General features: G+C 47.3%; 1 protein-coding gene across 1 annotated transcript in view; it reads left to right on the top strand.

Annotated features, from left to right (window-relative positions):
- Positions 1-832: 832 nt before the first annotated feature.
- Positions 833-12,946, top strand: part of LOC146789935 (forkhead box protein J1-B-like) — a 33,173-nt gene continuing 21,059 nt past the window's right edge. Inside the window, exons 1-2 of the mRNA XM_085628241.1 lie at positions 833-1,619; positions 11,245-11,827. Coding sequence (XP_085484367.1) covers positions 11,294-11,827 — 534 coding nt within the window. The 5' untranslated portion in view covers positions 833-1,619; positions 11,245-11,293. The remainder of the gene's footprint in view (positions 1,620-11,244; positions 11,828-12,946) is intronic.

The raw sequence follows: 12,946 nt of genomic DNA, 5'->3' as shown, positions 1-12,946 counted from the left end.
AATATCCCTCTGTGTCTATAAAAGTACCTCTATTAGATCAGTGGACCCTCATTTGTTTTCTCAAATGTTTTATTTCACTTTTAGTTCACATTTGTACTACTATTCTCCCTTACTTGGTGTTTGCACTGTTTACCACACTTGCCCCCATTTTCCTTTGCTTATTTTAGCATTAACTTTCCCTTTTAGTGCTAAAACCCCATACCACCACTTTTCTTTGCTTATTTTAGCATTAACTTTCCCTTTTAGTGCTAAAACCCCATACCACCACTTTTCTTTTTACCTGCCCTTATTCTTTTTCAGTCAGTTGCCTGTCCCTTTTTGTTATTAATTCACTCTTCGATCATTTTATATTCTTGATGAGAAACATTGTTTTCCTCTCTCGTCCTTTGCTCCTTGAATATATTGTTTTTCCCATCCTTGAATATCGTATTCTTCCCATTGTTAAATGGTATTGTGTTGAATTTTGCTGGGAAGTGGGAAGGCAAACTTTTAAAATAATATCTTGGGTAGTAAAATGTTGGAATGTTTGAAGTTTTTCTATCGACCACTACAGCCTTATTTGTCCTTTCAAGCATTGCTTCTACCCCCATATTTTACTGCGGATGTCAAGGCTGAACACCCATTGTTTTTTTTTCTAGAACTCTCGGTAAACCAAAAGGCGTGTGCCGCTGTGTTGAGAATAAGGATGCATCGCAGAGTATCCCTGTGCACCTGTGAACACTTGCACTTGGGTCACGTCATACTACGAGAACTACAAGAAACTGAATAAAAGAGGAGTTTACAGACGCTCCCTGGAGCTGACAGGGCTTCGCAGCATTCCCGGCATGATTGGCCAGGAGGCGGCAGGGTGCCTGGATACCAACAGCCAATCAACAGTCTGGGATATGTTTAAAGGGCTCTCCATCCTCCCCTCTGTAGCCCTTCAAAAGGTGAAGTGGCAGAGCCGTATCTGCTCTCTGTCCCTCTCAGGTCCAGGGCTGGGGAGGACGTTAACAGTGAAGAACCCTCACCCACCCCCTCAGAGCCGATACCTCAAGGGGCGCAGAGACTTGTGCACATCGGATGCTGCTCAAAAGCCCTTACTCGGCTGTAGGATCCTGAGGAGTTCACCCCGCGGGGTCTGGCGTCACGGGCAACTGCACAGCAACCGGTGGATCCGTGCCACTGAGACTGGCAGCATCGCCAGCTGCAGAGGGGCTACGCATCTTCTTTGGCGCCTAGAAGTATAAAGCGTTCTGCGGAGAGCTATTCCACAGGCACTTGCACAGCTATCAGCGTAAGAAACCTCAATACATGAGCAATGACGAGGCCGCACATCCGCCGCCGGGACTAATACCTCCTGCACAGCTGATGCCACCCATCACCGCCTGCACAACTCTAAGAGGCAGATGAAACCTCAGCCCTAGGCCGATGAATCCTCATCGCTGGGTCTAGCAGCAAAGCGCATTCACAAGGGACACCGAGACTGTTCAGCTCGCGCATTACAGCGGCACAGGTGCGCAGCTGGCCCCGAAGATCCCCGGCAGCCTCTCACCTTGGTGCCCACGCTGCCCAGAACCTCCAGGAAGCAGAGAAGCAGTTTACTGCACAGTCTCCAAAGCCGTTTTTTTAAGAATAAGGTAAGACTATTAATTCCTATAGGAAGTCATTTCTAAAACAGGAGCCCGTTACAGACACATGGTCAGTTGCATCCTGTATTTTAGAGATGGCTGTGCCGCACATAAATGTCGTTGTATCTGAGGAGCCCGGGCTGCTGCCTTGAGGCCGACAGGGCAGCGCATATGGTTTACACACCTGCTGCCGAGGTTTTTGTGCAACCTGTCAATCAGAGGCCTGACTATCATCAACTCAGTTTCTAGCTTTGGAATATTTATCACAGGAGCCCTATTTATTCCGAGAAAAATTAATCTGGGATTGACAGCACGGCTAATGAGTCATATCTACGCTGACGGTTAATGTATGTTGCTTTCTGCAGCTGGCTTTCGGTACCTATATGTTCTAGTTGTTATCTGTATGTGAGTAGTACCATGATTCTTGTTTGGTTCTTTGCCTCTGTCCCATACGCACAAATCATGCAGCTGAATACTGTGGACAAAATTCGTAACTGGTAAACTGGGCCTGGAATGGTCTTTATTTTCGCGTTTCTGTCTGAACAGTATCTTTGAGCGCTTCAACATTTTCTGAAGAAAACATTGCTCTATGTGCCTTTTTTGTTTCTTCAAACCTAATTCATTACCTTAGTTCTGGGCCATTACAATTTTATGCGGAAGTAGAGGACAAAATTATGCGGCAGGGTTGATCAAATTATGCAGCAAACAAAGGCAAATGTTGTGGCGGCACATTATGTGATAGTATTACTTTATTGTGTAATTTTTGCACATGCTAACACTGGTACAAGCGAGGCGAAACCTTTGCCCAGGCAGTTTAACACCCTAATACAGCAATAAGCAACAGAAAGGTGATCAGTCAACCTTTGCGAAGGCTACACCTCTTTATGGCAACAAGTGCAGCCACGTTTTTAGTAACTTTTGATACGTTTGAGCTCAAAACAATTTTCTTTTCTTTAAATCTGCACTTTGTGTAGCAAATTAAGGATTGTGTGGTCAATCCTTAATTATGAGGAAAATGCCACTGCAGCAAAATCGCATAATTCCAGTGGCACTACCAGTTGTGGTTGCCAGATGGCCTCTGTTCTCTGAAACGAAGAAGATCTGTTCCACATCTCTGAGCTAGAAATGTTACCAGAGCAGCCAATGTCAAGTGGCTCCATGTCAGATGGTAGTAACTCAACCAATCCTCTGTTTTCTATTTACGTTCTGGTACATGGGATTTGCATTTAAGTGGAAAACTACAAGTACAAGAATTCAATAATAACAAAATGCAATGAATTATTATTCGATGACCTAACCCGATTTACCACGCTGAAGTAGCGCATTATTTTACTTGGCATCTGTCTTAGAATAGGGACACCAGATGGCTCTATGCAACACCCTATTTCATGCCCCAGCCTTTCCCGTTTACTAACAGCTCCTATCTTGTTCTTTAGTCCAGTCGATTTCATTTATACATATGAACAACTACAAACCCCAAATGTCAGCAAATTATGTGGCAGAGTTTTCGCTACATCATGCTGTAGGAAATGACAAATTATGCAGCGTAGGCCAGCACATTTTGTGAAAATATTATTTTATTTTATACATGTCATCATTGTCTGGGCATAGGTTCACCTCATTAGGACCGATTTAACTCCCAAATACCACAATAAACAACACAAAGATGACCAGCCAGCCTTTGTGGAGGGCTTTCTACTGTGCGGCAATGTGTGCTTGTTTTTAGTAACTTTTGATGTATTTAAGATAAAAACACATTTGAAAAAAAAAAATCTGCTAATTATGCAGCAGATAAGGGATTATGTGGCAGATGTAGCAAATCCATAACTCTGTGGCAGAATCGCACAATTCCAGTGGGCCTGCTCGAAAGTAGTTTTACATGCAGTGCCGTTGCATTTCCAATTGGCCCTCTCTTCCAGTGAGAATACAGGCGATGGAATTTTTACTTTTGGTAAATTCGTATGCACCACGTGCCGTATATCGGCATATGCATAGCCCCAAGGAAGCACAGAGGAGGGTCCAGGCGAGGGAGAGGTGTAAATGGTTAATATACATATAAGATAAAGAACTACTTAGAGTCAGGTTCATTCACTGCTTCAGGTGAGCAGCACTGCAGTCCCTTGTTGTCCAGCAGGATTGTGAAGGGAATGAGAGCCCCTCCTCTAGCAGATAAAGGGCTACAATGGGTCGTTAATTCTCTCTGGATTTAGTCTAGAATATGGTACATACGGTACTACAGAAAGATACTAGCAAAAGCTGCCCCTTAACAGGCCTGCCACGTCTCCAGGGCCATGTGTGGCTAGCTTCTCCTGTCCACGTTTTTCTTTGCTTTCTGGGGTTTGTACCCTTGTTTATTCTGTTATAAAAACAAGTCTGTGAATGCAAAGTAAAAAGTTGGTCTCGAGCAGGAAACTTTGAAGCTATACATTAAAAGCTGTTCTCCCTTTATTAGATTCTTCCTGGAAGTGTGGTTATCCCTGCAGACCTTGAGTCTTATCATATGGTTTGCATACTAACTCATTTTAGCAATTTCTTTGTTCGTGGTGTACTAAAAAACCCATATGATTTAAGCATACACCATTACACTACACTGCACATACCTCTCCTCCAACAATGTAGACTTTAAAATTGCTATACACAAGGGTAGTAAAACCCTGGATTCTCTTTGAGTTTGCAACAATGATGCGCTCTCTCTTCGTCTCCAGCCATCCAAGAGCCCCTGCTCTCTTCCCAGAATATAGAAGTACCGTCCATGTTTAGCTTCCTCAGGAACACGTGGCATTCTTCAGCCAATGGAGGCCCTCACTGCTGTTCCAGCCAATGTAGATCCTCGCCCATGCCTAAGTTAGCCAGGTCTTGGATATACTCTGCAGGCTTCACTGGTCCTCAACAATCATCTCAAGCTCTCCATCCATTGGACGGTTGGAGGCCTCATGCCCAGTGACTTTCACCAGCCACTGCAGACCCTCTCCAGGCTTGTGAAGTCATTAAAATGTGAATTCTCTGTAGCCCACAGCTATCCGAGATCATGGGTGTCGAATCAACAAAATGCCAGGGGTAGTGGAAGTGCATCACATTTTTTGACCCCAATGACATCATATGACTTTTAACACACTGTCACCCTCCCCTCAGCTGTTTGTGATCTGTCTCACCTTTCTATTGTCTGTCACATCTTTCTCAGCTGTTGCTGACTCTTGTTCACCCTTCCTGTCTAGCTTAACTGTGTCTTTCTAACTGATCTCCTTATAATACATGTTTTTTCCTCTTTCACTTAACTTTCTCACCTGTTATGTCTTTGTTTTCACTCTATTTCACCTTTCTCCCTCCTCTCTTATTCCCTTATCTGTCCTTTTTCACCTGTCTATGTCACAGTGTTATTGATGTCTCTTTCATCCCTCTTTGTCTCTCTCAAACATGCACCCTCTTGTGTTTGTCTCTTGATTTTTTACCTTTCTCTCTGTAGTGTCTTCTTCCTTTTGTTATTTTATCCATATTTCGTCTCAAAGTCTCTCTCTCTCTCTCTCTCCCTCCCTCCCTCCCTCTCTCCCTCCCTCGCCCTCTCTCTCCCTCCCCCTCTCTCTCCCTCCTTCTCCTTTCTTCTCTCCCCTGTATTTGTTTCTTACTCTCCACGAGTTCAGGGACAGTGGGAGGTACGGAGATCCACACCACTTGGAACAATACATTTGTTTTTCCAAGTTAGCAGCTGTGACCCCTGGTGACCCCTAAATGCCCTCCATGCCAGAGGTACTTTCCAGCAAAGTCCCTCATCCAGGTTGTGTTTTTCTAGCTTTTCGGGATCCCACCAACCCATAACTTCCGCACAGTTCTATACTACACTTGAGACATTTTCAATACCTCTTTATTCGTTTTACAGTTTCAGCCCTCACCCTACAAACATTCACTACTTCGAGATGGAAGCCCATACTTCTGGCTAGTTGCATCTGCTTAATGTGCAATACTATGGTGGCCCCCCGTCCGTGGTCCCACAACAGGACCTCTCCTTCCCCCTGATAGTTAGGGTCACAGAAGGATTTACCCGTGCTCAGAGTACATGGAAGTGTGTGGTAAAAAGCTGCTCTCTACCAAAGACTCTCACCCCCTTCTTTCAACTTCTACTCAATATACAAACTCTGCTCCACCTGCTTCTGTCACTCAAATGCTTTCAACATACCAAAGTGCTACCATCAAATGAATAGCCTTTTCCCTAACGAAGCACCACACCCACCATTGAAAACCATTTGAAACCTCTTCCCTAAACAAATGAATAGTCCCTGCCCCTCTCAACTGCTTTCTCACATGGCACACACCCTCAGCTAAATGACACCCAACAGGTACTCATACCTGATCAATTGAACTGCCCAGTCATTTGCATCTCTTACCACTCCTCGCGCACTCCCGTCTTATCAACCACTCCTTCACACCCTACAGCTGCTCTCACTACAGACCGCGTATGAGACACTAAAGAACCCAGGAAACAAATGAACTGCCCTGACCCACCCAACTTCCTTTCACCCCACAGATAAGATGTGCTTTATCAAATTACCATTCACCCCTACGATTATCACAACCTTACCCAACAATCCCTCCACCCCACACAGTGTCTCAACTCAACCTACAGAGTTTCTCAGCTTATGGATGGTTGTATATATTTTAATTGATAATACTGACCTACAAAATATCCCAATCACTAAGTAACGTATAACTATATGTTCAAGGAAGGTGCATATGTACTTTTAGAATTTCCACATATACTTACCTAGACTTACCTTACAATGTTGTGGTTAGATCCATGCGGATGCAATATTTTCTCATGCTATATATAACGCATGCAAGATACTGGTGGTATACTCACAGGGATGTAGCTTTCTCACTCAACCACTCACGTCACGGGGTGAATACACCACACTCAGCAACTCCGTCAACCCTGGGAAGAACGTTCCTCACTCTTCAGTTCCTCTACACACGAGAGGCTGTGCCCTACCCATCTACTCCTCAATTCTGGGGGGCACTATCTCCCCCAAGAACCACCTTTACGCTTGGTTGCCTTTCTCACCCATATATCACTAACTCTACATGGCATCACCCCACACCTATCTACGTCCCACACCAAGGAAGCTTCTACCTCACTCCATGGCATACGTGGGCCTGATTTAGATCTTAGCTGATGGGTTATCCCTTCTGCCATAATATAAACCCCATTATATCCTATGGGGTTTATATTTTGGCACACGGGTTATTCGTCACGGTTGTGATGGAGTAATCCATCCGACGAGATCAAAATCAGGCCCTCTGTCTTACTGAGGTCCACAGAACCAATGAATAGCTTCTAATCTACCCCACAATCCCCTCCATCATAAATAACCCCACTGCTTAATTTGTGCTAATGGTTGTAAATGGTGGGCATCAGCACTCATCACTGGTGACTTTTGAGGCTTATTTTCATCATCTGACTTTGATCCAGGGCAAGAGAGAGAGAAAGGAGGAAGTGAAAAATATGAAAAGGCAGAAAAGGGATAAAGCAGGGATGCAAGAGTGAGATAAAGACACAGAACCCCTAAGGTGGTAGAACCAATACAGGGAAGCCTTGGTATTGAGGAACCCCTACATTAGGCAGTAAGTTCCTCAGAAAATTGTGGGTCCCCACAGACTTTTTTTTTCTTCTTCTACAATTAAGCATTTGCTTCGCCCCATCAATGGTTTATGCCTCATGTCCTTACTCTTTCCCCGTTGAATACCTGTCCGTCAGTTAGTTACTGCACATCACATAAATGGCTCCTGCATCTCAGTCATGGCCCCGGCTACACCCACCTACTACTTTCCACATAAATGACATCTGTCTCCTCCAACTATCTCTGATCCCGCAGATGGCACCTGCTACAACCAGATGCATCTTGCCTTATGGGCACCCTTTTCTCAACTGTTCTTGACACATTGTTGGGAAATGGTACCGGTACACCCTGTCAAACAGTCAATTCCGCCATTCCCGCTGCCTGAGAGTTTGAAGAGTGCGTTGTAGCTGACAGGACTGCTCCCAGTGATATCCAGTCCCTTCCACCCTCGCTTACACTGGGCCACGTTGGTGCTCTGATAGTGGTACTCTTCGGTGCAATTTGCATCACCGCTGTTTGTGGTCTAATTTTGTCCGCGTGCTCCGTTAATGAATGTAAATATATCCTTGTTCTCGCTACCACAGAGCTCACCGGGGCTGCAGGCTCTCACCCTGGAGAGCTGCTAATCACCTGTTTGTTCTAGCTCAGATGGCACAGCCCTATTATCTGGCAGAGCTGCTTGCAAACCTGCCAGTGTATCCTGCTTGCAGTTTGTCAGAAGGAGCGTGAGGGTTGGCGTCTCTTATCTAAAGGCAACACGTTTCACAACACCGAAACATTAGATATATGTTCCTAATTAGCGACATCACCAATAACATTTCTCTATAGAAAACAACACTCAGGGGAGCTGCTATGTTACAATATACTACTTACCGAGTGGCACCGGTTTTCCACTATTCTATGGTGGTTGATTCGAAATTATTTATTGACGGCCGTTTCCCAGTAACTAATCATTTGCTGCATAATTTGTAGATTTCAAAGAAAAAATTGTGGCCCGAAGTAACTTAAAAAGCAAAACATGCGAGGCTGCACGCTGGCAGACCTACTGCAAATACAACTGCTCATCTTTGTATTTGCGGGTTCCTGTATTTAGCTGTTAAACTCAATCAATCATTTGTAAAGCATGGCAAATTGCCCGTGAGGGTCTCGAAGCATTGGAGATGTTAGCTGCTGGGTGGTAGGTTGTTCATTCGAACATCCAGGTCCTGGGTTCTCTACTGAATTGTTGGAGGGCCAGTGCAGTCCTAAGGTGCAGGGGAAAGCGGTTGCATGCCTTGGCCACCAGGTGTGAGAAAGAGCGCCCTTCGCTCTGGGCTTGGGGGATCCGTGGGGTGTCTGTGAGGGAGAGGGAAGTAGATGGAATGTGTCTGGTCTGTTGGTGGAAGGTCAGGCATTTGTTGATGTATGCTGGTCCTTCGAAGTGCAAGGCCATGTAAATGCGGGTCAGCATTTTGAACTGGCATCTCTTCTGGATCAGGAGCCAGTGTAGTTTCTTGAGGTGGGTTATGATATGGGTCCTTCTGGGGAGGTTGATGATGAGAGTTGCTTCTGAGTTTTGTATTGTCTGGAGTCTCTTCCGGTGGTGCGCAGTGATTCCTACGTAGAGTGTGTTTCCGTAATCCAGTCTGCTAGTGATGAGGGCCTGCATGACGGTCCTCCTGGTGTTGACTAAGAGCCTCCTGAAGATCTTGCAGAGCATGTGATCGGTGTGGAAGCAGGGGGATTAGACTGCATTGACTTGTTTCGTCATGGATAGCTTGATGTCCAGGATGATGCAGAGGCTGCAGGAGTGTCTGTTGGGGTGGGGGTGGGCTGAGTTCTGCGGGCCAGCATGCGTCGATCCATGGTGAGGTGTTGTTTCCACAGATGAGGACTTCTGTCTTGCCCGCATTGAGTTTGAGACAGTTGTCCATCATCCAGTCAGCAACGTTCACGATGCATCTGTCGAAGTTGGCTTTGGTGGTGAGAGGATGAGCTGGGTGTCATTGGTGTAGGAGATGATGTTGAGTCCGTGCGATCTGATGGCGTCAGCCAGTGAGGTCATGTAGGTGTGGAAGAGGGTGGGGCTGAGGGATGATCCTTGGGCGACACCGTAGATTATCATCTTGGACTCTGAGGTGAACGGTGGGAGACGCATCCTCTGGGTTCTACCAGTGAGGTGATCCATTTGAGGGCATCTCCTTGGATCCCGATGTGGTGGAGTCTGTTGATTAGAATGTGAAGGGAGGCAGTGTCAAACGTGGCTGACAGGTACAGGAGGATGAGAGCTACGGTTTCTCCACCCTCCAGGAGGGCCTTGATGTCGTCGGTGGAGCAATCAGGGCTGTCTCGGTGCTATGGTTGGCTCGAAATCTGGATTGGGAGGGGTCCAAAAGGTTGTGGTATTCCAGGTTTTGGGTGAGTTGCTGGTTGATCATTTTCTTGAGGACCTTTGCTGGACAAGGAAGCAGAGAGATGGGCTGATGGTTCTTTGCTTCGGCTGGGTCGGTGGATGTTTTTTTCAGGAGGGGCTTCACATCAGCGTGTTTCCAGTCCTCAAGGAAGGAGGCCGAGTTGATGGAGGTGTTCAGGACTTTCCTGAGCTCATCGCTTTTTGTCTTACTTCCGAGGTTAAAGACGTGGTGGAGGCAGGAGTCTTTGGGTGCTCCTGAGTGCACAGAGTTCATGATGGAGATAGTGTCTTGCATGGTGAGGAGGTCCCAGTGGGTGAGCAGGTGTTTAGGTCAGTGTGTGGGCGTGAGCTCGTTGATACTGTAGGTGGCGGTGGGTTGGCACTCTAAGTTTTCGTAGATGGCCGAGATTTTGTCGTGGAAGACGTCAGCAAGGTTTTCGCACAGTTCCTGGGAGGGTGTAATGTCTATCTCTGTGGCAGCGGAATTGGAGAACTCCTTCATGATGGCGAAGAGTCCCTCGGTGTGGTTTGTGCTGGTTTCAATGCAGTCTGCTATGGCGTTCTTCTTAGTTTCTTTCAGGAGGCGGTGGTACTGGTTGAGTGCTGTCCTGAAGGCAGTGTGGTCTTCCATCTTTTTCTTGATGCATGACTTCCTTTCTGGTTGCCGGTAATTGTACTTGGTAGATTGCAGTTCATCAGTGAACCAGCTGGCTCTTTTGGTTGGTCCTTTGAACTTGGCTGTCTTGGTGGTAGCATTAGTGTCGGCGCATTCTGTGATCCACTTGGAGAAGTTTTTTGCTGCTAGTTCTGGGTCCGGTATAGAGTCTGGGAGGTGTGGGTAGAGAGCATTGTTCCACTGGTTTTCTGATATCTTTTTCCACTTTCTGCACGTGGATCGGGGGGCACGGAGCCGGAGTCGGTGGGTTCTGAGATGGTGAAGTGGACGCTGTAGTGGTCGTATCAGGTGAGTTGTGTGACATGGTTCTTCTTTACTCTGTTGCTGGAGGTGAAGATGGGGTCGAACATGTGTCCTGCAATGTGGGTAGGGTCGGTGACAAGCTGCTTGAGGCCAATGATGCTCATGCTGTCCAGGAGGTCGATGGTGTTGGCGTCACTGGGGTTGTTCATGTGGAAGTTGAGGTCCCCTAGGAAGATGAAGCACTCTGAGTCAATTGTGATTGGGGCGATGAGGTCCAGGGTTGTGGTGCAGAAGCAGTGGCGTGGCCGTGGATGTCTGTAGGCAAGGTTTATTCTGATGGTTCTTTTTCTGTCTGTGTGAAGTTGGAAGTCGAGGTGTTCCATTATCAGGGTCGGGTCATCTGGGAATGTCATGCAGCGGATTGTGTCCTTCTGCAAATTGGTACTAACAGGGTGAAACATGCGGCCAGATAGAATTAGTGTGTGTGAAACTGACAGAATAGTGAAATATTAAAGCCATACAATGTGCCGCACTACGCCACATAATTTGCCTTCCCTTTCTTACCTCATAATTGTCCACCGTAACTCATAATTTAGCTGTTCATTGCTGCATAATTCAAGTGGTCCTGCTAATACTTTAAACCCATCACAGTCCTTGTCTACTTGGAGGTATCAAAGGCCCCATGTTCATCATCTTCTGTTCTCTCTTTGACAGGAGCCACTGGTACACCCCTCGTGTCGTCATCGAAGGCGCACCCTGCAGGATGCCTGTTCTCACCTCACCTGATATTGCCGCCAAATTCAAGGAGCGATGGCTCATGCTCCACCCAGATGACCAGGAGAATGTCAACGGGGCGGTGACCCTGGACGACAGCCTCACCAGCCTGCAGTGGCTCCAGGACTTCTCCATCCTGAGTGCCAGCCTGGACAAGCCACCCGCCACCAGCTTCCAACTGCACCAGCTGCACCAAAAGCTGCTGCTGCAAGGCTCGGATGCCCCCTCCAGCCCTCCGGCCGGGGACACCGCTGCCACAGGCATGCCCTCCAACCTGGGCAATCCCACCTCCGCAGCCACGTCGCCAACCGGCTGCCAGCTGGGCCTACCCAGCATCCCCCTGGGCTCGGCTGAGGAGATAGACTACAAAGTCAACCCACACGTGAAGCCCCCCTACTCGTATGCCACTCTCATATGCATGGCCATGCAGGCGAGCAAGAAGACCAAGATCACGCTGTCGGCCATTTACAACTGGATCACAGAGAATTTCTGCTATTACCGGCACGCCGAGCCCAGCTGGCAGGTGAGTCCGCGGCGTGAATAATTCATGACCCTGCAGGGGACACGACCAGGAGGCAGGCGGGCCGCCCGCGTGCAGACGCCCCCTCCAGACCCGCACCTGTGCCGGCCGTAGGCCGGGGGGAGTCGTAAGCCTGATCATTTATTTAAAGCCGTCATTTGTGCAGGTGCCCCAGGGACGGATGTGGGTATCGGGAGGGCTCGCCTTTCGGTAATCCCGGGCCGGCGCCCGTGAAAGCAGTACCTCGAGGGTCCATGGGAGCGGGGATGGGACGGGCCAAGATATCTCTGGAGAGCAGTGAGGAGAAATGTAAACCATAGACATGATGTACTGGTGATACATGGGCTGAGGGTGTCCCCATGTCTGTGAATAGCAGCTCACAGGATTATTCTTACACAAAGGAAGAGAAACGATATAGCAAAAAATGCGATGGGGGATTTAGACGAGTCATGTATGTGCTTTCTTAAAACTGGTATCCCTTGTAGCTGCACGAGGCAATAGCGGGGAAGATTTTTTTTTATGTGAGCTACAGAGGGAGTGTTTGTATTTATCCCAGTTCTCAGGGCAGTTTCTGTATATATCGAAGCACACAGAGCAGTTCTGCCCGCGTACAGACACACAGGACAGTTGCTGTATGTATATAGGCACACGGGCAATTTCTGTACGTGTACAGACACAGAGGGCAGTTTCAGTGTGTATCCAAGAACGTAGGGCCGTTCTGTACATGCACAGGCACATAGGACAGTTGCTGTATGTTGTATACAGATACACTGGCAGTTTATGTATAGGTACAGGTACAGAGGGCAGTTTCAGTATGTTTAAAGAAACAAAGAGGGCTGTTTCTATGGGTACAGGTGCAGAGGGCAGTTTCAATATGTCTACAGGAAGAACAAGGCCAGATTCAATGGGTACAGGTACAGAGGGCACTAGGGCAGTTTCACTATGTCTAAAGAAACAGAGAGGCCATCTTCTATAGTACAGGTGCAGAGGGCACTTTCAATACGTCTGTAGGAAGAGGCAGAGCGAGGACAGCTTCTATAGGTACAAGTGCAGAGGGCAGTTTCACTATGTCTACATGAAGAGCGAGGCCTGCTTCTATAGGTCTATAAGAACATGCCCTAT

This window comes from Triturus cristatus, chromosome 10 (assembly GCF_964204655.1).
Source record: "Triturus cristatus chromosome 10, aTriCri1.1, whole genome shotgun sequence".
Taxonomy (NCBI): Eukaryota; Metazoa; Chordata; class Amphibia; order Caudata; family Salamandridae; genus Triturus; species Triturus cristatus.
This window is presented reverse-complemented; position numbering and strand designations above follow the sequence as displayed.